General features: G+C 46.5%; 1 protein-coding gene across 1 annotated transcript in view; it reads right to left on the bottom strand.

Moving 5' to 3' along the window:
- The window catches only part of RNF123 (ring finger protein 123), a 58,816-nt gene extending 32,287 nt beyond the window's left edge, over positions 1 to 26,529 (bottom strand). Inside the window, exons 1-25 of the mRNA XM_085313400.1 lie at positions 23,903 to 26,529; positions 22,796 to 22,880; positions 20,173 to 20,252; positions 19,230 to 19,327; positions 17,957 to 18,011; positions 17,531 to 17,616; positions 16,652 to 16,738; positions 16,065 to 16,132; positions 15,053 to 15,178; positions 14,219 to 14,333; positions 13,266 to 13,370; positions 13,005 to 13,130; positions 11,679 to 11,771; positions 11,403 to 11,476; positions 10,823 to 10,940; positions 10,240 to 10,339; positions 9,702 to 9,763; positions 8,795 to 8,866; positions 7,942 to 8,062; positions 6,973 to 7,074; positions 5,284 to 5,390; positions 4,539 to 4,737; positions 3,922 to 4,067; positions 3,642 to 3,725; positions 2,722 to 2,829 (exon numbers count right to left, since the gene is read on the bottom strand). Of these exons, the coding sequence (XP_085169526.1) occupies positions 2,722 to 2,829; positions 3,642 to 3,725; positions 3,922 to 4,067; positions 4,539 to 4,737; positions 5,284 to 5,390; positions 6,973 to 7,074; positions 7,942 to 8,062; positions 8,795 to 8,866; positions 9,702 to 9,763; positions 10,240 to 10,339; positions 10,823 to 10,940; positions 11,403 to 11,476; positions 11,679 to 11,771; positions 13,005 to 13,130; positions 13,266 to 13,370; positions 14,219 to 14,333; positions 15,053 to 15,178; positions 16,065 to 16,132; positions 16,652 to 16,738; positions 17,531 to 17,616; positions 17,957 to 18,011; positions 19,230 to 19,327; positions 20,173 to 20,252; positions 22,796 to 22,880; positions 23,903 to 23,984 (2,499 nt within the window). The 5' untranslated portion in view covers positions 23,985 to 26,529. The remainder of the gene's footprint in view (positions 1 to 2,721; positions 2,830 to 3,641; positions 3,726 to 3,921; positions 4,068 to 4,538; positions 4,738 to 5,283; positions 5,391 to 6,972; positions 7,075 to 7,941; positions 8,063 to 8,794; positions 8,867 to 9,701; positions 9,764 to 10,239; positions 10,340 to 10,822; positions 10,941 to 11,402; positions 11,477 to 11,678; positions 11,772 to 13,004; positions 13,131 to 13,265; positions 13,371 to 14,218; positions 14,334 to 15,052; positions 15,179 to 16,064; positions 16,133 to 16,651; positions 16,739 to 17,530; positions 17,617 to 17,956; positions 18,012 to 19,229; positions 19,328 to 20,172; positions 20,253 to 22,795; positions 22,881 to 23,902) is intronic.
- Positions 26,530 to 26,825: the final 296 nt, after the last annotated feature.

Genomic DNA, 26,825 nt, shown 5'->3' with positions numbered 1-26,825 from the left:
CATCCAAGCCTCAGAAATGTCTGTGTCTGAGAAGTTCCCTCAGGCTAGGGCTCTAAGTTCGTTAACCAGTTCTGTGTTCTGTTGGGTCTCTTCATAGAGTCACAGAAGAGTTGGGTGGAAGAGACAACCAGAGAACTCTACACCAACCTCCCGCTTGGAGTGGGACTATTGCCAGCACATGATTAGGTCAGCTGTGACTTTGCCTAGCTGATTCTCAAACCCATCCAAGGCTTACTCTCAGTAGGGCATATCTCACCACAGCAGGCCTGATCGCAAAAAAGGCATGCCAGTTGTTATTCCAAGTTTACACCGGCTGAAGGGAGGCAGACACTAGCMAACCCACGATAAAGCTGCTGGAAAAAAAAGCTAAACTTTAATAAGAATCAGCAAATTGAAACACACAGAAAACTCATACCAACTCAGATCTTTGCATTAGGTGGCCACAGCCTTCTGGAATCTGCACCAAGCATTCAATTCAATTTACTATCCYGAGGAGCCTTGGCCTCTTTTACTTCTATAGCAAAACTTGGGAGTCCTCAATTAAACACAGGAAATTTAAGGGCATCTGCATAACTCTGAGCTCATAAAAATTAGCACTAAGAAAGGCAAAAAAAAAAGGAAAAGTTATTTCATATCTTGCCATACCAAGTAATATCATGAGTAGTTTGCATAAAAATAGCAGAACGATGGTTATACTTCCAATTAAAGAAAAATCAGAAGTGCAAATAACTGATTTAATTTGCTTGGTGGTGTTTCTACACTACATCACTGCCTTCTCTGGAAGGTTTACATGGGTTTGTTCTGTAAGTTAGACCAAACAAGTGTAAATTGACTAAAAGGACTAAAATACATCTTTATCTCAACACTGATGCACATCTCAGCTCATCAGCTACTTTCAGGACAAAAAAAAAACTGTGCAGGCAATGTTAACATAAGAAAAGCTGCAATTRGTTTTATTAAGACTTGGTAACTTCAAAAAGTCATGTCGAGTATTGCCAAACTAGATTAAAGCCTACACCAAAAGAATACAAAGATGTAAGGCTTACCCACAGTATGACAAATACTATGTCGTAATCAAGTAAGCTTCTACCTTGGCACCAAAACCCCAGGGCAGAAATAGTCTTCCCACAGAGTTTTTGAAGATGGGATTATCTACTTTAAAACTAAAGATGTTTCAAAGCTGTAACACTCCCTTTTGCCTAACTCTGAATCTCTCAGCTCAGAACAAATTAGTGACTAGCTCCCTAGAGGAAGGAGCAGCCTCTCCCATGCTCTGATACCTGAGCAGAGACCTTGGACTCCTCCTTCAGACAGACAGTAGAACCTGTCTTTTTCTCTCCATCAGCAATACCTGCTACACTCATCCAAATGCATCCTTTCATTGTACAGAAGTCACTGGGATACTGGAGCCTGCAGGGGTGTGTGTCTCCCTTGGGCAGCTGTGCAGATGGGACCCTCTAGTTCTGGCAGTACAGACAGGCTCTACTGTGCAAGCCTTGCTCCTCTCTGGAGCAGTTACTTGGCTCCTGGGGCACATTTCACAGCCAAAGCTAGCTAGTGATCTGCTCTCCTGGTAGGCCAAGTAGACCTTGGTGCCTCAAGGCTGTAACCCTCGCTCCCAGACACCACTGAGTCATCCAGAAAGGTGACACTGCATTCCTGGTGAAATATGAGTACCTGTATTTAATATACCGACAGATCATTTAGAGATATGAGTTGTGTTTTCACACGAGACATCACAATGGTAACCACAATGCATATGCCTTTCAAGAGCAGGCCAAGAAGAAAGGTCTACTTGCTGGTAAGCATGGGCTGTACTAATGTAGCTAGAGAGCTACGGTAGCGCTGCACTGTGCCTTGCACTTCTGCTCTGCAAGTGAAGGGGAAAAGGGGTGAGCAAAGAGCTCGCGAGTCAGATCAACCACTGCTACTGCCACTGCAGCTCTTCCCCTCCCCCTTCAAGTCCTGAGACATATGCAGAGCCTGCTGCCACTGCAGGTTAAGGGAAACATATTCTCTTCTGCAGCACAAAAACCCCTACATATACAGATGAGACAGGGCAACATGCATGGGAAGAGAGGAAAGGGWGATCTCCAGAGCCTAAGAGCACAAGTTGCTCATGTTAACAGACCAGAGACTTTATCCTGGAAGGAGATGGCATATGCAGGGAGAATGGATGATCCGTGAAAACACTCACAGTCTTACTAAATAAAGAATGTGCTTTCCCTGCATGGGAACCCAAGTGAGTAAGGGCAGAACATCTGAACAAAAAAAACCCAAGACATCACGTTGGTGAGAATCCTGCAGATTTTAGAAGAGCAGTGTTAATGAGAATGCCCTCTGAAGCACAGCACAGCTCAGTGAAATGGTCACAACAGGGTCTGCCCTCTAGTCATTCCCAAAGAACTGGATCTCCCTTTGACCCTCACCCTTCTGTCCATGAGGTAGAGGCCTGACTTCCCGAGGCAGTCTGCAGCACCACACACAGATGAGAACAGACTGGGCTGTGTTGTAATGAATACTAATAGACCAAACATGGCACAAGAAGGGGCCTATGCCTGGGAAGAATTCTCCTGACAATACTCAGGAGCCCCATGGAGCATCAGCCTTGCCCCAACCTTAGGGACAATGGCACTTGTGGCACGTGAGCCACACAGCACAGATACGAAGATGCATTTGCTCAGGTCTCTCCTGAACTGCTCATGTGACACTCCTGCCCACCTTTGAATAGATGGTGACATTGATCCAAGCAAGGCGACGACTTAGGTGATTGAGCTTCTCAGAGAACACCTTTTGGCTCTTCAGMAGTTCCTCATGGATGTCTTTCCTCTGAAAAAGTGCAGAGAGGTGAGGGTAGACACCATTCTCCCTTTTACATCATTCTTTTTCAGAGCTGGACAAACAATRCAGAAGCAAATACCACCTTGGGGTTACCTACGGAATGCTGGAAGAGATAAAAGGTTCAGCAGCTGCTCTGCAGAGGGAGTGGAACTCAGCGCTATAAGAGCACTTAGTAGCCTCAGCCGCAGCCCACACGGCCTGATGCTAGTCTGGTGTAGCCAGTAGTTTTAGGGTCAGCTGCCATCAGAGATGCTTTTTAAATGCTTCATCAGAAAAATTCAGTCTCTGGTAGCCAGAATTGGACGGAAGAGTCCTGAGTCCAACACTGGAGTGTATTTCCTATTTGTTTTTTCTGAAMTTTTTGTTGTGAATGACAGATTCAAGGAAGAGCTCTAGCAGCCCAGAAGTGCTGTGGTTGTGATTCGGAGGGTCTCCTCTGCATAGGAAACCTTTCCAAATCCTACATCACATTCTTGGAGTATCCCCAGACCCCCAACAAGGTGCCTGCAGCACATGGAGATTTGCAAGCTGCCTCAGCCTGTCTGGGACCAGCCAAAGCAGTTGCTGCCTTCAGTCCCTCAGTTCCTCAAGGCAGTGGTACAACGGGTTGGCACACCATGAAATGTGGCTGCCAGCTATGGATATGGGTTACTTCCTCGTAACATTGGCCACTGTAGGGCTAGAAGACAACTGTAGACACAGTTCTTCTGTTGTCACAGAAGGCAAGTGCTTCTTCATACTCTTTCTTCACATACTGAGGGGCTACCAGAGGAGAAAGCTGAGAGTCCAGAGATACCTACCCTCTTTGGGCACCGGCTGATTTTTTCCTCTGTGTCTTTCAGTGCCATGGCATATTCATTCACATCATCTGACACACCAACCATCTGAAAAAACAAGCAGACTCCAGCAATACCAGTTTTCCCTCCACCCCTCAGACAAGCAAGTGAGCAGCCTGTTCCCCAAAGGGGTGAGAGGAGAAGGAAAGAGCACATGCAACAGCTCAGGAAGCAGAGAACAGAGATTCAGTGCAAAAGCACAAAGGCTAGGAGGATAGATGCCTACACAGGATGTGCTGCTTACCTTCCCAAGCTGCTGGTGGACACTGAGATTGTACATCATCACTATCCCATCCAAAACTTCCAGGAGAGAGTTCTCTGTGATGGGCTGCTCCGGCTCCTCTGGGGGTCTGCCCAGTAAGAGACCCTCATTTCCATGGCTGCCTTCAACTGCAATCCATCCCCAAGACAGGAGAGAAGTTCTCAGCAGCGCATTTTGGCACCTCACCTTCTGCCTGTGCCTCTCTGAAGTCAGTGGCCAAAGCCCTACTCTACTTCCTGTAACACAATGCTCCCTTCCAACCCACACAACTCACCAGGCACACAAACACATCGTTCCCACCTCACTGCCTGGCACAGTCATCCTGCTAAATTTGTCCAGATAGATCCAGGCTATGTAAGTTCCACTTTGCTGCACTGCTTGCAGAAACCAAGGCTGCACCTCCCAGTACACAGGGAGCAACAGCGCCACCAGTGTCATGTGCAGGATGGCAGAGTGACTAACTGTGGGCTTGCAGGTCCCAGCAAGCACTGGGAAGGCAGTAAATCGGCTGCTATCCTCTTGAGCATACTGGAAACTGGMAGAGGCCATCCTCCCAGGAACCAGCTAGCCCAGGCTAGCACACAGTGGAAGTTACTCACTGTCCTCCTCTGTCCGCTGCTCCACACTTAGTGTGCGTACTTTGATCTTCTCCAGGCTGCCCAGAGGCCGCCGTGGGTTCATCAGGCTGACTGCTGCTGTGCTGAGGAAACGGTTGGCTCGGCCCAGGGTGGGGGAGCTAAGCCAGCCAGGTCTTGCAAGAGCTCCACCAATGGCCAGTGTGGCAGAAGGACGCTGAGACTGAGAAGAAATTAAAGGAGAAACAGTTCTAGCTGTTGGGCTGCCCACTATTCCCTGCTCRTCCCTGCAAAGATTTCCATATAGAYGCACAGTGACCACTGGAGGGAGAGCTGATATTCCCCCCCGCCACACACACACAAATGGGCCAGCAGCACAAGGTTAACAAATGCATGCTCCTTCCTCTAAGTGCACATCAAGTACAAGCAGCAGATCAGCACAGCAAGAAGTTGAGTCTACAGTTGTCTTGAACCTCTACAAATACAAGCGCCAAGAACTTTCGTGGACGGGAAGAAACATATTCATATCAGTAGGCTGTGAGAGTGCAGAACAAAGAAAATTTTGCTGCTCAAACTTGCTGATGYCAGGACCCTGCTGATCTTCAGAAACTTCTGTGCAAGCTCAGCTGTTTATTTGATTACCCATGGGCTGGTTACAGTCCTGAGCCAGACACTGACTTTCTAGAACAAAGATATTTTAACCAGAGGCTGAGCTTGCAGCCCTGGCATCAAGGGTCTTGCCCTGCTGCTGACACGTTACATGGCTCACCTGTCCTGCTGACATTGTTGATTCCTCATCTTCATCAAGATCATCCATAGTCACTGCCTGCAGCTCTGCAGGGTCAATCAAGACATTGGCCTTTGCAGCTAGGTCATCTGTACAGAGTACACCAGAGTAGATATGAATGCAGGAACCACTTTTTGCTTCACAGGAAGCAGCTCTAAGCTTGTCCTCTTCTTGGCAGTAGAGAAGTAGCCAGCCAAGGTGGATGCTTTGCCAGAACGGGCTAATGCTCCCCCCAACTTCCTTACATAGAACAGGCATGTCCTTGCTAATGCAGTAGAGACCAAGTAGCAATGGGTGCCGCTCACCTTGGACCCATTTCTGTTCCTGTTCCAACTACCAACAAACAGGAATAACCACATGAACCAGGAGACAACTGCCAGAGCCAAAYTGAACTAGTTTGTGGGGAAGGAAACTCAGGACTTGAGGCCATTTGTTAGGCCTCCAGTTTTTCAACAACATTCCATAACATGTTCCCAAGTCACTAGGACTGCAGTTGCCCTCAAAGACTCTGAGCAGGAACTGTTCTTGGTCCAGAAGAAAGTCTGCTGTGATGACTATGCCACATAAGGCCTGACCAATGTGTCCGCTAGTCCATAGCTATATTTCCAGAGCTGGCCAGGAGGAACTCAGCAAGAGACAAGAAGATATCATATGGTTCTTGAGTTAAGCAATCTAACCTTGGACAGTCAGAGAGCAGCTTGAGAGAGGCAAGATGATCCTAATTTTGGAAACTCACTGGGGAAGAAGAAGAGGTATCTGAGCTGAAGACAAGTGTCTCATTAGCCAGAAACCAGAGACAAATGAAGTCAGACTGAATGACAAGTGGTTTCTAACCCTTCCAACAGGGAGGCTTTGGAAGTCTGTGGCCAGAGTAGCATGTTGTAACCAAATGTACAGTTGCAGTATTTACATGGGGCTGCTACTGCCTGTCTGGAGTGGTACAGCAAGGACAACCTGGACATTCAGCAGAGCTGTGTCAATGGCCAGTGCTTTGACAGCTCCCAGACACTGGCTGTGGTGCAGCAAAAGCACTATGCCAGGGGGCATTCCCAGACCATCCCTCTTCCCTTCAACAGCCACAGGCTGAAGTGATATCCTTGCAGGATTGCTCACTGTGGCCTTCCAGTCTTACATCTGCAGGCCTAACATGCCCTTACAGCTGCAGCAGTGGGTAGCTGGAGCTGTTGATATGTCACAGGGAGAATGTTGCACAGCTAACCTCCCATCCCATAGGCAGTGTCCCATGCTTTGATACTTTGCTGAGTTTGCTGATGCAGAGAAGAACTGACGTCTAGCTCTGCATAGCTACTCTCCGCTCTTACCTACAATATAATGTAATAAGCTTGGGGCAGGCAGTGAAAGTACAGCAAGAGAAATCAGGCTAGCAGCTCAGAAAAGAGGTTCCAAATGAACCTTCAAGCCAAAGTATACAATTAGGAAAAGAAGACAAATCAGTGCCCCACTCAGGTATATACAGTAGGTTGTTAGCTCACAGGACACTCCACTTTGGATGGACAGTACCTTTTCCAGAGCAACTTGTACCTCATTAACATTCATATCTCCACTCTTAAATTTAGCACAATTACCCACAACTTCTTCCTAGCAGGTCCCTTGGGTAAACTCCAGCCACGATTTAGGGTGCAGATACTGCACATCCTGGAGCGTGCTCACCTTTCAGAGTCTTCTTGAGATGAGACAGGAGACCTCCAAGTCGCTGAAGGTCAAAATAATCCACCTTCCCATTATAGAAGAGTTGAGGAGGGACGTATGCCTCTAAAGCAGATAGGGAGAGTTTGTTCTGTGACTCCCAGGCACAGGACCCACATGCACATACCAGCGACAGAGCCCAGGGTCCAGCCTGGAGCCATGCTGCATGACAGCTTTAGCTGTTGTAAGAGCACAAGCCATTAATGCAGAAGCTATTTATATAACGAAGCATGCATTAGAGCCACACAGAAACAGAAGCAACTGATGGCCAGCAATGGCATCACTCTAGTCACTTCCTCCTTCCCAGCCTCAGACACTGAGGAAAATCAGATCATTAGAAAACTCGGTTGCTCTCCACCTCACTGATCCAGCTCTCCCAGGCTCAGTCACTTATTCCCATGGGTATCTTAAGGCACTTTCTGGGCCCAGAATAGTCAGCACCCTGAGGAAAGGCTAAGCCTAAAGTAAGAAAAGGGAGTATCGTGCAGACTGTAGCAGGACAGGCAAGGCTGGGCTTGAGGATGGGAAAATAGCTGGCACTGACGTGGTTTCCCCTTTAATCCTACAGTGCAGGAACCACAAAAACAGACAAGTATCTCCTCCTAAAATTTGATTATGGGATTACTGAACCGCCCTCTTACAGAGCAATAATTAATATAGGACTCTGATCCAGAGCATTCAGCAGGACCTAGGAAACAGTCCATGTATCCCTCTGCAAGTCTCAGAGGAATTAACTGGAATAGATCTGGACATTAACTAGAATACATCTGCACACAGGAATTTCCCAGGATGACAGGAATTACAGGCACAAGGCTACAGAAGACCACAGATTCCATATAGAATACAAGACTTCTAGCATCCTAGAGAGGCGTTCCAAAAGGCATACCCCCATCCCAACCACAGAAATGTCCTCAAACCTTCTCCAGGCCTTACCTTCACTGCTTAGTGTGGCAGGGGTCTTTGCCTTGTGGCCATCCCAGAAGAAACGAAGGGTGGCGATGAGCCGATGCAGGAAGCACACCATGTACTCCGGTGGGCACAGCACAGTCAAGTTCTAGGGCAAAGAATGAGCTCAGCCATTAGGACTACTGTGAAAGAGAATCCCAGTCCTAGTGGTCACCAAGGGCAGGGAGCAACTTCCTGCTTCCAGCCTTGCTCAAAGCACTTTCATCAGTTTGCAGAGTGCACCTCTAGTTTCCTGGACTGGGAGAGAGGCCACCTCTGATGGCAGGCAGCAGTTTTCACCTCTAGAAAGTCCTTGGTACTGAAACAACAGTTGCTCTACCAGCACACAGGAGCATGGATACCACACACTTTACCATCAGAGATGGGCTGCTAATCAATGTAGAAATGCAGGTGAAGAAAGAGCTTACTTCAGCAGCAGATTTGCCACCTCCCAAAGCTGCAAACCAACAGCCTCCTGCAAGCTCAGAAGAGCAGTCCTCACCCAGGCAATGAAGRGGATCCCAAAGCCAGCATAGCAGCTGTGGCAGAGCCAAGGCCACATTCCCTGAGGGAATTTAGCATGATGTTTGGTTCCTTTCCTCCAAATCTGTAGCTCTCACCCAAAGCTGCTCCCAAGGACTACTTTCCCGTAAATCACAGCAAAGACTTGAATAAGTTTCCTGCATTCTAGCCTCTGATCTTCTCTCTACTCTGCACTTCCAGCCATCTCTAGACCTCATATACTGGAAGCAGCCCAACCAAATGGGTAGGAGCTCTCAGCCCAAAGATGCAGAGAGCATTTAGGGTGAGGCTTGCAGGAGGAGCGGGCCCTCAGACTTACCCCTCTGTTGCTAGCATTTTCCTGAAGAAACTTGCGGAATTTGTTTAGGAAGATATATCTGGAGGCTTCCCCCTGGCAACATAAAAAGCAGGAGGTGAGCTCCCATGGAATGCATTATTTATCCACCTCCCCAGACTCCGCGATGTTTTTGCCTCATATGATGTTCACCCCGGCCATTCATTCAGGCTTTAGGTGCTTAAGGCACAGGAACCCAATGAGCCTCCCAATAATCTCTGGGCCTTGAGAGAAGAACAAGTCCTTATGCAGCCTGAACTTGCTGAGAACAGAGCTGTATTCACTTGAAAGGTAAGCTCAGCAGGAGAAAGGAACTAATGCAGTATCCACCATCGCTAGAGGGCCCAAGAATGCCTCGTTGGCCACTGCTATGCAATCAAGTGCTGGGTTTTCTGAAGTTCCTGCTGGGATCTACTGGTTGTGGCCAATGGGCCTTCAGTTATGCCCAGCTGGATGTACTCTCCACCTCCTCAGTAGGGGTACACTCCTACATAACTGACATTTCTCTTTGAGATTGGTATTAAATGTCAGGGTAGGATGAACTGTAGTCAGACTGTGATTGCTTAGTTCAACAGAGACCCAGTGTTGGCCTAGATGCAATTCGTATTATCAGCCAGCACTGGTAAAGAATCTGATCTCCCTTTAAACAGAGATCAGCATCTCAGTCTGCAGTTCTACCTGCCTGAAGGGATCAATTTGAGAATTGATCCTGAGGACCAAGTCCCCACAGCTGCACTTCTGTACAGAGATTGTGGCATGTGTTACACACAACATGCAGCGTGGCTCCTGGTCCCAGAGTTGGTGCTCATGTAGGCTTTAATGGGAAGCACAAAAACCTATACAAGTCCTGTGATGTGGAGATTCTTTACTAAAAYATGCACTGATCACTTACCCCTCCTCTGTCTTTATTGTTGAGCAGCAGCTTCAGAATCTGAACCTGAAGACCYTCCACCACTAAAATTGAGACACATCAGTCAGCCATTAGACAAAAAGCACCAGAGGTCATCTACCCACATCGATCCCACACATGGTATTCCTTCCCCACAAGAAATGCTATTTCCTCAGAGCAAGCTACCCAGGAAGAACTGATGCCGACAGAACATTACTCCCATCATTGTGAGAATTTTCTCCACCTCTATATAGCAACAAATTCATCCATAGCTGATAAGCAATGCCTCTAAAGGAGTGTTTTGATTTTGCTCATGTCTCACTGTAGGATGCTACAGATCTGTGCAGCAGGTCCCAACACTTGTATGCCYCTACCAGACAATGGGCTGAGCCCGTCTCTGCAGCACTGCCTGTTGTGACAAGAACGCATCTGGACTTCAGGTCATGAAGGGGATTTGAAAACAGCTCATGGGCTGCTCCCTCTTGCCACACAAAAGCTATGGGATCTTTGCAAATGGCAATCTCCCTCCCTCCCCACAGACCTTCAATGCGTTTCTTGAGCCGCTGGCAGCCTCTTTCATATGCCCGTCGCCTCAGTCTCTCTTCAGCACTTTCCTCCTTTGCTTCCTTACTCTCCTTGCCCTGGTTGAGGGACAGGCACTGATTAGCAAGAGATCACTGCATGGGGAAAATGCCTCACTTCAGGGGGAAGAGAAATTCACTAAAACTATGTGCAAGCGTGCTGTAGCATCTGGTAGCAAACCTAAACAGTTTCCCAGGTCTTGTGACAACCAAGGAGCAGGCAACTTCTCAGRATGCACAAGTCAAGCCGTAACTTCTGAGACACTGTGAAGTTCACTTCCAAATCTGCTGCCACAGACACAGAACTGTCCCCATCTCCTGTCCTGAGCAATGAACCCCAAATCTCCCTTACAAAGGGAAAGTTAAGACAAGACAATGCAGAGAACGCAACCCAGAAAGAGCTCTCCAGGGTACATCAATGCTCACACATTCGGAAACATGGGGCATTCAACTTCTTCAGCCAGAAAATGATGGGGACAGATGCCTCTGATCAGGCCACAAAATTTCTTCAGTCTCCCTACTGGGAGATTTGTCTTCACTCACCTCCTTGGTGAAGCGATTTGGCCACCATGTGGTGGGAATGAGCTCCTGCAAACCAGCCTCCTCCACACGCAGCGGGCTCTTAATGTAGAAGAACACAACAGAACGGAGTACATCAAAGCTGTGATGAAGTTAAAGTAAGCACAGAAGCTATGTGGGAGAACATGCATAGTGCATTTTCACAGCTGTAATGAGAGACCCCTTTCCAAACAACCACTCAAAGCTTTACAAAGTCCAGAGATTCCTTCTCCTTGGAGAAGCCCCATGCAGTTGTCACAGCAGCTGCCCAAATGCTAGCATGGCAGCTGAACTGCTCTGAAAGTGGTTTTGCCATAGGGTGATCAGGGAGGTCATTCAGGCAGAAATGAAGTCCTTCCTGTTAGGAGAATATGACCTATAAGGCACCAGTTTCCCCTCCTCAAGCCATTATAAAAAATGGTGGCAAGCAAACAGAGGAGACTTAAGAGATGAGCTCTCAAAGATGGGGTGATTTTGCCTTTCAGGCCCTGCAGATCCTTGCAGTCTCCTTGGCTGCACTATTGTGGGCAAGAAGTGGTGACGTAAGAGGAGATGGAAAGGATACAGAACATTGCTGAGCAGGTACTTCCTGGATTTCTCATGCTTCAACACTGCTATGGTGAGCCGGAGGTAGTGAATCTAGGGAAGCAGAAGCAGCAAAACTGATTCCATCTACAGATGAAGACACAACCACCTAATAGGTACAACATGACAAAATTGCCATCTATGGATCAAATGACAGCAGATAGCCCAAAACACTAGCTACCTTTGGACAAAGAGACAGCATACAACAGAAGTCTGGCTAGTCACAGGTTCCTGGGGATTTGGAAATGCAACTTACTTGTAATCCCAGGTCTGGGATGATGGGGGAGAACCTGTAAGCCCGCAGCAGGGACATCAGTAGCTGCTTGAGGCACTCATGCACTTCATACTCCTGAGAACATAAGAAACACATTGATCAGCAATAGCAAGGAGTGAGGAACAGCCCTGGCTTGCAGCCTTGGAAGGATGCAGCATCTACTTTTGAATTGAAAAGGCAAGCACTGCAAACCAACAGTGTTTGTCCACTTGAATCCATGGGAGAGACTTTTGCCTGAGCAGAAGTTGGTGCTATCACTCTACTACAGGGAAGCAAACTTCTGCGCTAGTAAAATCAACCCTGTAAACATCTACAGTAAGTCAAAGTCCCAGGTCTAATTCAATTGGGTTGATGCAGCCCCATCCCCGTATCCTCCAAACCTACCCAACACATGATGTCGGCAGAACTAACTCAGAAAGGAAAGACAAGTTACTCCTGTGTAAATGAAGAGACACCAGAAGACAGTTCTTCCAACTCATAGCCAACAAGCAAGAGAAGAGTTGACTCTCCAACTAGTCAGCCTTGTCAGGGGTTTTTGCCTTCACTTCTAGGAGAGCAGGTGTGAAATTTTTCAGTCAAACTTTCATGATAGCTGGATAGGCCACTGCCCACTTCTATTAACTGTTACCAAAGGACTGAACAATAACTAGCACCCCAAAGGACAGACACCCAGTCACCAAGTAGATTCCTGACAATGACTGTCTCCGTGCAAAAGCCCCAGTATATCAGCAACAACAGCTCCTCAGTGGCTAGCAAACACCAGCTCAAACAAGCATTCAAGGAAGGAGTGACCCATCATTCAGATTGGATAGGAAAAGGCACAGGAAGCTGGAAGGCTTTTTTCCCCAGCAGCACTGTAAGTAGGGAGACTGTGATGCCTTTTTCCACCCCAGTCCTGCACACCTGATTCATCTCTTGCAGCATGTCAGCTTCTAAGACCTCCATAGTCACACAAGCACAATGTTCAAGGGAACAACTCATTGATGAATTTGATGTTCACAGAAGCAGGAACTAACTCAATGCCACCAATTCTTTAGCAGTAAGAGAAGTTTAAAAATGCCTTGCTAGTGTAATTCCCAGTATCACCATTACCAAACTGCTCTGTATTCAGTCCTCATTCCCTGGGCTTGGAGCAGCAGCCAGATGATCCAGGTGAGATGATGATCTATCACAATACAGGGATCTTGTCATTCAGGAAACGAGAGAAGCTGATGGCTACCAGCATTTACCAGGGAAGGCTCCTGTTCTCAGTATTTCCCACGCTCTCCTTGAGACCCCTGGGGAGGAACCAGAACCCTAACAACTCACCTCCATGAGAAGCCACATGAGGTCCAGCAACTGCTGGATAAGGGGATGGGCCTCCACTGCTCCTCCTTGTTCCAGGATACTCAACAGGAAGGTCATGAGCACATCTTCCACGAGGTACACCTTGCACTACAGACAAGAGAGCCAGGTCAACAGTCCTCCAAGGCAGTCTCTTCCTAGAGAAGGCTGAGGCCAAGGTTGCCTCCTCTCATAAGCACAGTAACAGGTACCTTCAGAAACTTTCAATGGGCAGGCAAAACTCACCATGAGAGGGGCAAAGTAATTGAAGATGTGGGCTAATGTAATCAGCACTGTGGGTTCTCCCTGCAGCTGCCACATGGATGTGTCCTTCTCCACCAGCTTCCCCTCCTGCAATGACAGACCCAGAGAAACACATGGCTTAGATCCAGCCCACTGCACCCAAATGCCAATGACTGAATGAACTAGAGGCCCAAAGCAGCCACTGTTTGCTATCTTATGCCTGATTATACTACAAAGCTTGAATGTGGGAGTTTAGGACAGCAAAGAAGCCAGGTCCACGCTTCTGGAGAGCTCTAGCTCAGCCCAAATGTCAGTTAGTATCAGTCCCATGCACACACCTCAATGATCTGTTTTTCTAAAATGGCTTGAGTGCAAAAGATTATTGTAGATGTGAGTCCTTGTAGAGCAGCAAACACCATGCAAACCAGKCTTCCACTCAAACCTTGACCATAGCAGATGGCATTCCCTATGCTGTGGGTATAATCATTCCATCTTTCATTGTAGTGGAAAAAAAAAACATATTTCTTAGTGGGCAATGCTATGGTCAAAACAGTTTTCAAGGTAGACCTGCCAGAATGTGACCACACATCACAGTACCAGGATACCCAGCAAAAAGTTCAGGCTATAGATGAGTTTCTTGCATGGCAACAAAATCAAATCTAGCAGTTCTGGCCCTAACAAACACGACCCCTTGCACACCAGAAAAGAAGCTTTACAGCACTGAGAACAACAATATATTGCAATATAATCTGATCTAACCCTCAGGATGGAACTATTAGGAATCCCACCTCGCAGGCTGAAGAGCTCCAGGGACGTGCATGCCCCATGCAAAAGCTTGCAAGTGTTTAGACTCTCAGGTGTACAGAAACATTTGAGCTGCCAGCACATACTGAGAAATGCAGAACCACGTTTCCCAGCACAGTGTGTCACAGACCTGCCCGGTAACACTAGCCTACCGTCACATCTATCCCAGTATGGATCACATTCTTCAGGTAGCCTAACAGCTTGCGAGCCTTCACTAGGTCTGCAACAGGAGGATCTTGCAAAGGGCGGTAGCCTTCCACTGGATAGGTAGGCAAGTGTTAAGGTAAAATGCAATCTGATCGTTTCAGGTCTTCCTCTGTTCATGCAAGAAAAGGAGCATACCTCTACTTTACTTTTTACTCATGTGTGCCTTGGTCACAATTCACACCACAGTACATTTCCAAATGGCTGAAAAGCCACAGGTTCTTTTCCCCACTTTTTCAATATTGCAAGCAGTAAATATTTCAGAGCACACTTGTGCTCTCATCAGAAACACYGACAGAAGTCTCCACTACAGCTAATCAACAGGCACATTCAGGACTTCTCTGATAGCAGGTGCACATCTCAGCTTTTGCATAGGAAAGCAGCAGGCAATGCTTCTGCCATGTCAGAGGTCCTGTGTGGCTGGGAGGCAGAACAGACCTCAGGTCACAATGCTTAGAAGTACAGCTGCATTAGGAGACAAGAGATCTTGGCAGGATCTAAGTGCCTGGGAACAGGCAGCCCTCTGCTACTGCATTAGCTGTTGCTTCAGAGCAGAAAGTAAATCTCATTTCAGAAACTGTCAGGGATTGACAACGCTGTTCATGTGTCTTGCAGTTCTGCTCCAGCTGAGGGATGTCTGATTTCTCTCTTTGATCCTACCTTGAGCAAAAGTGCCAAGAGAAGGGAGTGCACTCAGGTATGTATATTCTACAGTTTCCAAGGATGGTCTCAGGACCGGCTCTTTCCCCTTCAAACCTTCTCTCCCTGCAGCCAAAGGATATCGGAGTGGACGGCTGCCGAAGTTAAAAGCAACGGACTCTTTGAACGAGAGGCTGATGGCAGGGAAGTAAGCCATTCCAGCACCCCTTGTGATACTATCAAAAGCTGTTCCCAGAGATATGCCATTCCTGAAAGAAGGAAAAACCACAAGATGTTAGCCACACTAGGAGGGTTTGGAGGTCAGCTAGGTAATTCAGGTATTCTTCTGTTCCCCTCCCAGCAGCCTGCCAACAAGGATACATCAGCCAGTCATGCCTCTCCTCACCCTTGACCTGGCACATAAGTAAACATCTCAGCTTTGCTGAGCAAGTTCCCTGGAAGTACATTTTTATATGATGGCACAGGAAGGCTCTGGAGTCTACASAGTATGCAGACCCCCATTCAGCTCCAAAGGCAACCCAGATCCTTAAGAGATACCTGACCAGTAGGTTGTTTTAAAGACAGGTGACATTTTTGGCTTAATCTGTTTGAGGTCAATGGAAATAGAAGGATATAGTTCTCAGTCTACTCTTCTCTTCTCTGAAAGATGCTAACAAGCATCTGACAGCTTTTAACTCAGGATGACTTATTTCAGGCTGCGGTTTAGGGCCCAAAACCAATTCTTATTTAGGCTGGCTGCTGCTCACTGTGCACTGGAGATATAGGCTGGAGATTTATCAGCCATTCCACAACTCTCAGTGCGTCTAGGACAGGCAAAGCCTACAYTGTCCACAAAAGCAATCAATGTGGCTCAGTGAACTGTGGTATCAGAATCACGGGAGATGCCCTCCCTTCCAAAATCCTAGGAAACTACACAAACTTAGCAGCTCAAGCAACTGTTCTCACCTGAACTTAGGAGACTCAGCAGCCCTTTTACATCGCTTCTGAACACAAACTAGATAACCAAAGACTGGAACTAAAGGAATTTAAAGGGGAGAGGGCAAAAGTAGGGCCCAGCAACCTGCTGAGTAGTGAGGAAACCTTTATATTACAGACAGCCATCAGCACAGCAGGGAACTAGGCAAAGTTGCTTACAAGCAGAAAGCAATGGTGCCCTCATCAAGGTCTATCAGACAGCTGACGATGTCACCTGCTGCCCAAGACTGCAGGAAAAGGAGAAAAAAGGTTAGACATTTATCCAGATTGTTTCCATACCAGAAGAAAGACTGCAATACAGCTACCCTTTTGTGATTTAGGGTGGAAGGAGGGACAGCTCCTTCTCACAGCAGCTCATGTAGTGTTTTCTGGCACTTCTGAGAGCTGTACATAAGTCACTAGTTGGGCTGTTCTTCCCTCCAGCATCAGGATCAGACTTACATTCGCCTCAACACTGCACCATCCYCTGATGTGCTACAAAGAACCTAAGCCTTCCAGAGATGAAGAGCAGCACTGTGCTGATAATCAGTCTGCTAGGGCTGCTAAACAAAGCACCCACAGAGCATGTCCAGAACCTGTTTGGTACAAATCGGTGCTGGCATGTAGCCTTCCCAACAGAATTGAAGCAGACTGAACAGTTCAAGGGTATTTCACAGCACCCAGCAGAAGCCAGTGAGTGAAAGGAGCTACCTGTTTTCTTCTCTTCACAATATACCGATCCCTCTCTTCCCTGGATGATTACTCACTTTGCCATAGTTGGTAGTAGTCACGTTCCACTTGCGCACCCTGTTTCCATCGTAAGCATAGGAATCTGGTGTATCTCCGACTCCTTCCTGCACCAAAGTATAAAAGAGGAGACTCAGACTTGACCAAGCATAGAGCCACAGAGGATCCCTATCACTGCAAAAAGCAGCTTCACAGGAGGAGCAGCAAACAGGAAGAGCAATCAACAGCACTTGTGCTCTGCCTGGGCAAAGCCCTTATTCTAAGAATGAAAACAACAGCCTATGATTTTTGCATCAGAGAAATACACCATTCCCTATTTATTACTGGGTCAGAAGAATGCTGGCATACTTCATTTCCAACTTCTATCAAAGCAGCCCTCCAGGTTGCCATCATCTCCCCTCTCAAGCAGGGGGAGTGGCAAGTTAGTGAAAYTCTGCAGCTGAAAGGCCTTAATCACAACAAATATGAATAAATAAATCAAATATCCCATCCAGTGCCTGRGAAGATTTGAACTGGGCCTGCCTCTTCTAGACAAAAAGCTCCGTAACACTGGCTGCTGAGGGTCACCCTTAGACAAGCTGCCAGCGTTGCAGATCTGCATGCTCTCTGGAGAAGATGCCAGCCAAAAAGCAACATATAAATGCAGCAGTGGCTACGTGCAGCAAAAGCACAGCAACACACCCAATGTGCATGATGTTCACACTAGGCACCAGCCTGTGAACACAGACCAGAGAGTCTAGTACAGATCTGTTAGCAGCAGACCTGGCATTTCTACTGCATATGGTGGGTGCAGAATASAGTAGGTCAGGAGCACGGTGCTGATATGGTGCTCCATACTGACCTAATAAGCAGTGGAGGAGCACAGAGTAGCCATGTACTGCGTGCAGCAGTTACAATACCTCCTGGTTAAATCTGCAGCTGAGCGTACACCAGCCAATCTGCATGAGCCCTTGGGAGGAGATGAGCACCTCGTAGATCCATTTCCCTAGAAATGGAAGAGAGGTGCCACACACTAAATCTATGCCACTTAGCCCACAGTTAAGAGAAGCAGCGTCTGCCACTGTCCCCACAGAAAAGAAGGTGACATACAAAGGAGTTTTGAGAATTCCCTGGCATTCCCCTCCCAACCTCTGCACTCTGCACTCATCACACAATCCTCTGTCCTTCCAACTTCCTGGAAAAGATAGTGGATGAATTGGGGAAAAAGAGGACACAGATCTGGAACTATAGCACATTTAAGATTTCCTGAGCTCTCTGGTGGTGTAATTCTCCACACATGCTTTCTCGAGCCTTTTTCTCAAAGCATCATCTGCTTATCTGCTTACCTTTATACACGCATGTAGTGGCCCTGATGGAGCCGAAGTTACTGTGGCCAATCACCTGGACCAACAAACAAAAGATTTTTTAAAGGTAGACAAAACCGGCAACTTTGCCCAGCCCTACCCATTCCCTCCATCCTAGGCCTCAAAAAAAAAAAAAAAAAAAAAAAACATGACAGAATGAAGAACTATTCACAGAGCACAGCACAGGGAAGAGGCTTCCTCATCGCAGCAGCTGCAAGCAGGGCCGGCAGGGCCTGAGGAACCATCCAAGGTCCTCCCAGCAGTTCATCTATGAACTGTAAATCATAAATAAATCCCAGTGAAACACTGCAGCACAGCAGAAGTACAAGGGCCACATGGTAATACACAGGTTCCCAGGGAATTGTGACAGCATACAAAAATAACTATTATTCAGGAAAGATAGCTGAATCTCAGACCTAAGTTGAAACAAAATTATATATTCAGTATGTCCAGACTAAAGCCCAGGACAAGTAGGTACTTAACACACTGCACAGATACACAGTTAGCTCCTGATTTTCCCAATCTTAGGACAGACCATGAGGAAGAGATGAAGGTAGCAACGGTGAATTCACAGGCAAGCCAGTCTGATCTGACATGGGAGTAAGTTCCAGCTACTACCAAGAAAAGCAACAGTGTGTGCTCAAAGGGAAATGGAAGATCAGAGCACTCTTCTCTGCAGAGGAGAGAAGGACACGTGGATTAAAGCACAGTATGGGCTCACTGAGGGTGGAAAGAAATGCAGAAATTGCTGAAGTAGGAAAGGATTCTTGTATTGATACTGTTTCTCTTTAGGAGGAACAAAAGCTAAGGAGCAAGGAGGAAATTCAATAGAAAGGAAGGAGAAAGGAACATGTCAAAATAGCAGTGATGCTTGGCCTCATCCTCAGCCTCTCACCACTGTGAAAGAAGACTGGAAGGAAGGAAGGAATAGGCAGTCTGCTGAAGGGAGGCACTAGAAAGCTGGCTGCTGTTCCTTCCCCTACTTAGCCAAGCTCTTCAGTGAGCTGCAGGTCCAGTGAACACTCCCCTGTTCTCACAGCTCCACTCAGAGCTTGTTGAGACTAAGAGGCACTGCTARACCTGTTCCCATGGGAGAGCCCGTGTCTTCCAGGAGCCCTCAGCTTCCTGGGTAGACTCCATTAAACAACTTGCTCCAAAGTCAATGACAGGGATCTGGTACGAAGAACAAACTGAGAAGCCCAAAGTTCTTTTAGTCCCACACGACCATTTCCTACTGCATCAGCATCACACTCACCCCGAGTAAGTCATCATCAACCAGCAGGAGCCCCTCAAAACCGCTTGTGTGGTCCAACACCACAGTAGAGGGACCAAGCCGGCCCTCTGCTACCTGATCTGAAAGAAGAGTTGCAGGAAAACTTGTTAGGGAAAGTTGTGCAGGATTTAACAGTACACCTGATGAGTGCCACCAGCCAGACCACAACAGCATCTGAATTCTACTACAGCGGTAGAGGACTAAAATAACGTTACCCACAGACCACAGGAACCTCAGGAAAGGAGACACAAGAGAGATTCAAAAGGAAGTTTTCACAGCAACACGTAAGGTCTTAGTTATACAGCAGTCAGGTCATATGTTAAGTTTTCCACATCACCGGAAAAATTCAGTCCTGCAAAGCTCAAAGGTCGAAGTAAACTCTGAGCCAGATATTGGGCCAATGTATCACATAACAAGCCAGGCTCTGATAGCAGGCAGCAAGAAAAAAGTCTTCTTTTTAGAAGAAGAGCCAGATTGCATTCTGCCACATCCTAACTCAAAGAGGAAGAGATGTGAGCAAGAATACAGGTAACAACCTAAGGCCCAAAAGAAACACCCACAGAAGAAGCAGATCACAGGAACCGTCAACAAGCCTCTGCCTTTCCCTGCGAGAATAGTATTCTACAACTGGTCACAGTAAGGGCTTAGCCCATCACAACCAGTAAAATAGCTCCAATTTTTGCCCCCAAATTGTTTTGAAAGCAACCAGTCAACAGCTTGACTGGAAATATGCCTCTTGCAGCTACAAGTAGACCTACTTCAAGGATAACTGATGAGTAGGCAGGATTTACAGAGACAATAAACGAGAGCACAGAAGGGCAGAACAACGCTCGCTGAGGAAACTGCCTTTCACAAAACAACTTGTCCTCCCAGTAAGGCAGTACACCAAAAAGCACAAACTGGGCAAACACTCCGTATCTCTTACCTCGGCTGTCTTCAAGGCTGTTTTCCTCTGCCAGCAATCGGTCAAGGTGCTCCTGCAGGTTCTGGAACGTCAGATGCTTTCTAGGGAATAAACATACACAGGAGATTTTCTGAAAACTCTCCGTTCTCCAAGTTTTAAAGACTTTCAGTCCATTCACATGAGTCAGCACTGTCCTGTGCTGCTAGATGTGAAGCAGAAAGCTCTGTTTATGTGTGTTTCTTGTCATTAGTCTGAGTATGCTAGACTGACGAATGAGCCAAGGACAAAAAACAGTGTGAGCAAGCAAACTCGTTAACAAAGAATATTAAGGTCTTCAGGCAGCTCAGGAGTATATTGTGGCAGTAAGAAAACTAACAACCCTGTCATATTAACAACTACAGACCACAACTTTACTGCAACCAGCACTGTACTGCAACAACATAAGTCAGAATTAGTTCTTTTCCTAAAGTACCTTATAATAGCAAATGAGAAGAACTTCCAGCAGCTGCAGTAGGTCAGACAAAGGTTGACCTAGCTCAGCATCTTCTCTCTGACTACAGCCAATAACATTTTCTCTTCATGCTTCTTGTACTGGAGAAGTCTCTTCTTTCGTGCACTCCCTCTAGGCCACTGTTTTAGAGATCTCTCTCATATCATGCCCTCCACCCCCATCACCAGTTACCTCTTTTAAAGGCTAAGTTTACTTAGCTGTTCCTTGTACAGGAGCCATTCCAGACTTGCAACAGGTGCTCTTACTCTTCTCCAAGGCTTCTGCAGCTCTAAAATAATCTTTTGAAGTTGATGAGACCAGAATCACACAGCACTCAAGATCCGGACAAAACACTAATTCGTTCAGCAGCACAATGATCTTCTCTGTCCTGCATCCCTTTCCTAAGAATTCCTAACTTTCTATTTGTTTTCTTTTATGACTAAAGACTTAAGTTTCTATTTTCCCACAATCTCACTCCTAAGCAGTAACAATCAGTTCAAGGCCCATCATTTTATGTGCAAAGTTGGGCCTATTCCTCTTTCAGTGCATCACTTTACATTTCCCTACGCTGAGTTTCACTGACCATTTCACCATCCAGTCACTAACTCACAGCCACCCTACCTTCTTGTCATTCTAAATAACTTCATAATAACAGCAAAACTTTGCCACCTCACACTCATCCTCTTTTCAAATCATTTAAGGATACAGGCCACAATACAGATTACATTGCATCACTTCCCTTTACTGTGAGAGTCACTAGCTACTCCTATGCCTGTTTCCCATTTCTAAAATCATCTGTGAAGCAACCTTCCCTCTTCTCCAGGCCTAGAGGTTTCCCTAAAACACCATGGTGAGGGACCTTCTGAAAGCCTGCTGGATGTGAAGATGCAAAAAAAATGGAATCAAAGAAGCAATTTGGGTCGGTGTGACAGGTGCTGGCTTCAACAAAGCAACTTAATCAACAGCTAGCACAGAGAAGTTCTAGAGGGAGGTGAGAACAGCTTAAGACAGCTAGACACTGCAGCAAGTGCCCCTATCAGGAATTTAGGCCCCCAAAGACAAGATATCAGACTATAAAACTTGCTCCCATATTGGAAATTTTGTTTTCAAGACCTACTTGGCTGCTTCTGGGCTTTCTACCAAATAGTCAATTCCAGGAAGTTAGAAAGGAGGAAAAAAAAAAAGAGAGAGAGGGAAAGACTAGTCTAACAAACTATCACTTCTGTGCTTTCAAGTCATTAATCACTGGGCAAAGACACAGAAGCATTGAAAACCCAAACTGGGCAAATGGAATATTCCAAGGTATGCTGGCAGGAGAGCTTGTGGCAAAGTAATACGACCCACTTTGCCTCCCCTCTACAAAACCCTTAGCTCACCAAGAGCTATTTTTAGCAGCTCTAAGTGCACATTTGAGCTGGCAGTAGCTAAGTATAGYCTGTGGAATGTGACCCCAGCTGCTCTGCACTGTGGTTGGTCAGCAGGAGCTACATGCTTGTCTTGTTCTTACAACACTTGTATTTGCACTGAACCTGTCTGACTTGCCTCCGGAGAAACAGCTAAATGCAAAGGAAATTTTTCTCAGCCAAAGCTGCAAGTTTCTGGGCTACAAGGTAAAGGAGAATTGAAAAAAAATGAAAAGAAGGACAGACACTAAACAGGAACTTTGCATTTCTTTTCCTTTGGTGGGTTCTAGTAACAAAAGTACCAACAGTACCAACAGTTATGTAGCCTAAGAAATGTTTGGTATTCGATACATCAGTAATAACCTTGCAGGGCGTTGATGACCTAGTTTTCATTACTGCACCTAAAACCTTTGCATTCTGCACTTCTACTTACCTATACAAGCAGAGGAGGAACAAGAATGATAAGGTCAATGCCTATTTGTCTGCTTATTGCAAAAGCACTGCCTAGTGATTAAATCTATTAGGTTTACACAGAAATTTTGGAAGTCTCCTTCCTGGAAAGCTGCAATTTGAAAAAGAAAAAAAAACACTGAACAGCAAGACTAAAGAGTAATTTCTGCACCACGGCACTGCTGTGCTTTTAAGCAAGATCATTGTGTGGCACTAAAAGATCTCTCCTTTCACCACAGTATTGTGTATCTGGGGACTGATACAGCATCACTTGCCATCTAATGAATGAGAAGTCCACTACCTGTAAGCAGCTGCAGGCTGGATCCCATCAGCACTGGTGAAGATGCGATGCAGATAATCATTCAGCAGCCTGCTGTTCACAATCCCTTGTGAAAAACAGAAGCAAAATAAGCTTTGGGAGTTAGAAGATAAAGTCAGAAACATTAATTTTAGGAACAAGGGAGAAATTAATAACTGAGAAATAACGTTCAAATTTGCAGATCACCACAGTGAAAAAAMCAGCATCAGAAAGTCATTCATCTTTTCATTGTCTTCACTAGCCGCCCTAGAGCTCAGCATTATTGAGTACATCTCCAAGACAAGGGCTCTGTCTGATTTGAGCTGCTCTACTATAGCAAATGGGAAGCTACAAGTTGGGTCCTCATAGGTGGAACTACATCTGAGAACCCTGCAACGTTAATTTCAGATAATGTAGACTTCAAAAGCTTGAGGTGGAAATCCAATTTCAGTTTAAAAAAAATAATTTTATCACTATTGCAATTCCTGATGTCATGTTCATACCCTGAATGTTTTAGGTATCTCCATCTTTTAACTATACCATGGAAGCGGCTGAAACAGAAGGGCTTGCAGGCGCACTCATCTGATCTAACCCACAACTTGCTCTAATGATGTGTGCCTCATTTTAGGTTTTGTTGTGCAAAACAATCCCCAGTATCATATTAATGCAGCTTAATTACTGAATGCAACAGAGCCGTCAAACACAGATTCATAGTCTCACAAGCACACTTCTGCCAGATTGGTCAGTTCAAGAGGAAATGGATTGCCTAGCAGATGTAATCCATTTCTAGGAAATGTCAAATCTGAAAACCTGTCCATGCTGGAAGGGGAACTAGTCGAATCAGATGGGACAAAGACAGGCAACACCACCTCTGTGGCCTCAAGAGGCACAGCTGTACGCTGAAGAAAGGGCACTGCTGCATGAGGTTCTGGTAGAGTTCTTAGTACTGCAGGAATGGTCCTCCCAACAGCTCATCTCAGTTCAGGGGTTTACCTGAACTCAGCCTCATCACACTCAGAAGGCAGCTGACCTAAAGAGAGGCAGGGGGTGTTTACCCCTCATCCACAGTGATCCTGCTTCTACATGGCCTGTACATGGACGGGCCCATACCTGTGACCTTGGACTTCTCCGGTTCAGTGCTAAGCCTGTAATTCTTCCTTGAAAAAGCTGTCCCGGCACCTTTYGACGTCATTTTTCACAGGCAACAATTCCCGAGTGGACATAAGACACATGGACACCTGGAACAAAGCTTCCTGAGGAGAATCTTGCCTTTACACTTCCCTCTTCTTGGAGTTAGATGTACCTGGACTGAACAACAGAGATAGGCCAAATAGTAATCAGAGTCCTTGTATTAACTACAACATCATACAACAGCCCAAGAGGTTGATCAAAGCAAGCTGTCAGCCCTGTTCTCAATCCCACCAGTCCAACAGATCAAAAGTCTTCAMGAAGTGGAAAAATCAGCCTACCAAATAAGGCATTAAGCTATACCCCAGCCAAACACACAGACTGCACACCAACCAAAGGCACAGATGGAACCAACCCAGACAACCAACACAGGCAACCTCGGTACTGAGTTTGAGTTCATAGAATCGGTAAGGTTGGAAGGGATCTCTGGAGATCATCTAGTCCAACCCTCAAACGAGTGGCCCATACGGGGATTAAACTCGTGACCTTGGCATTTTTAGCACCACACTCTAAGCAACTGAACTAAACCTAAGCACTGAGCTAGCACAGGGTTACAGAAACGACCAGTGTCAAAGACAGCTGAAATCAGCAACCACAGTGCATTTTTACACTTGTCCTGATGAGGCACTTCCATGTTTCTCTCCCATAGCGTGCTCTTTAAGATAGGAATACACATCTGGTTAATTTTCCTTTTAACAGATTATTCAGTGAATAAAGGAAAAAAAACGCAGATAAGCCAGACTGAAAAAGAATACCATTGATTACAAAGCAGAAGACCCTGAGATCAACAGTTTTACAGGGACAAGATGTGATATAGGTAAATACAGGAAAACCTAGCACTAGACTGAAAAGTCACAATCTTTCCTAGAATCACCAGAATACAAACAATGCTATCAGAGCCAATCTGTTATGTGCCAGGACAAAACAGGACTAAAGCAAAGCTGGTAGAGAAGAATAAATGCAAGTTGCCAGTTCTATCTGGCTTAAAAAAATGTTAGCTTATTTCCAGATAGCCAACCATCACTAGAAGTGTCCTTCAGTAGACAGCTGTCTGACAAACCGCTTTGTGGCAAAAAGCGATAGAAAAATGCAATAGAAGCAACAACTGCAGGAACTAAATGCTTGCCACCAGTTTCACACAGAACAGAAACTAAAGAGAACCCAAGAAAAGTCAAGGAACTTGCCAAGTGATGTAAGCACCACAGGAAGTCCACTGACAGAAGATCGCTTAAGCTTCAGCTAGATTTGAGATAGGATTTCTTAAAGCCTCTTTCCACCAGAGCTACCCAGCTAACTAGCAAAACCGGAACACACTTAGTTCCCTAGTACAGCACTACTGAGCAAAACAGCAGAAACAATGCTAAAAACAGGCTGTACCAACAACCCTGAATGATTTACATCAGATATTTAAAACAGCAAAGGAATAAAACAAAAACAACTAAACTATAAACAGAATCACATCATTTACTACCAAAGCAGAACAGTCAGCAAAATGTGTATCACACACATATCAAACACAATGTGTATCAAAAGTACTTTTAGAAAAAAGTACTTTCAGCACACGAGGCATGATTTCACATCAGAAATGGCAAGTCAAAAACACCTTTGGGTGCTCCTAGCTTTTCTCAAGGGTGGCCAGCCCTGTATCCAAGCTGCCGAAATGACCTGACTACCCAGTCTGAGAGTGCAGCAAAACCATCACCAGTGCCCAGCTTTGTACAAGATACACTGGCTGGCAGGGTTGCCCTTGCCAGGGATTTTTTTCCATTGAAGCACATGCTGCTTGCAACAGCCAGAGAAAGGGTAGTGCAGGGGAACACGCATCTGCCCCTGCACCACTCCAATTTGTGATTCACTGTGTTAATGCAAATCCAGCCCCACCAGCTCCAGCAATCAGGCCTGGCTCTGAGTTTGGCCATGGGTTAAACTCCCTTCTCTTGCCAAAGGAAGGCAGCTTCCAGCAAAAGAGTAGAACAAACACCCGAGGTGAAGCCAGATCTTAAACTGAGCCAAGACAAGACGGACAACAAGGGTTGGAAGCCGGGTCAGCAAACAGGGTTTTGTCCAGTAGCTATTGACTGAGTCCTCCAGCTCTCTGCAGGGTGAAGGTGATGAATGCAGCAGGGAAACAGCTCAGCTGCAAAGCTCACATGCTCAGGTCAGAAAACAGCTCTTCATTAATCACTGGTGTTCAGGTTAGCGGCTCACTCAGGCAGCCCCTACACCTGGCACCATCCCCCAAACCCAGAAACACCCTTCAATCCAGAAATACCCTGACACCTGGCAATATTCCCCCAAACCAGAAACAACCGTGAAATCCAGAACTCCCCCCCAAACCTCATGGCACCCGCCGCAAAAGCTGTCTGCATACTCTAAATCCAGAAACACCCCTAACCCCACAAAACCACCTAAAATTGGCAGATCCAGAATCCCTCCCCACACACCTCAAATGTGGCAGCACGCTCCAAATCCAGCAACACCCCCTAGACCTGGCTACATTCCCAAAGTCCAGAAAAAAGTCTAAACCCAGAAACACTCCCCCMAAACCAGCAACACCTCTCCCCCAAAACACCACCATCACCACCCCAAAAAGCACCCCCTAAAATTCACTGCATTCCCCAAAGCCGGAAACACCAAGCACAGCAACACTCCTCGAACTGGCAACACCGCCTACGCCTGGCAGCATCTCCCAAGCCCCGCAACGCTGCCAAACACCCCGAAAGATGGCAGCACCACCCCCCTAAACCCGGCAACACCCCCACGCCCACAAACACCCCCGAGATCCCGCAGCGCGCCCCCAAGAAGGGCCGCACAGCCCGGCGCTGCCCCAACCTCCCGCGCCCCC

The sequence above is a fragment of the Rhea americana genome, unplaced genomic scaffold (genome assembly GCF_003343005.1).
Source record: "Rhea americana isolate MKP2758 unplaced genomic scaffold, rheAme1 scaffold_384, whole genome shotgun sequence".
In the NCBI taxonomy this organism is placed as follows: domain Eukaryota; kingdom Metazoa; phylum Chordata; class Aves; order Rheiformes; family Rheidae; genus Rhea; species Rhea americana.
The sequence above is the reverse complement of the archived record's forward strand: the minus strand, read 5'-3'. Positions and strand labels throughout refer to the sequence as shown.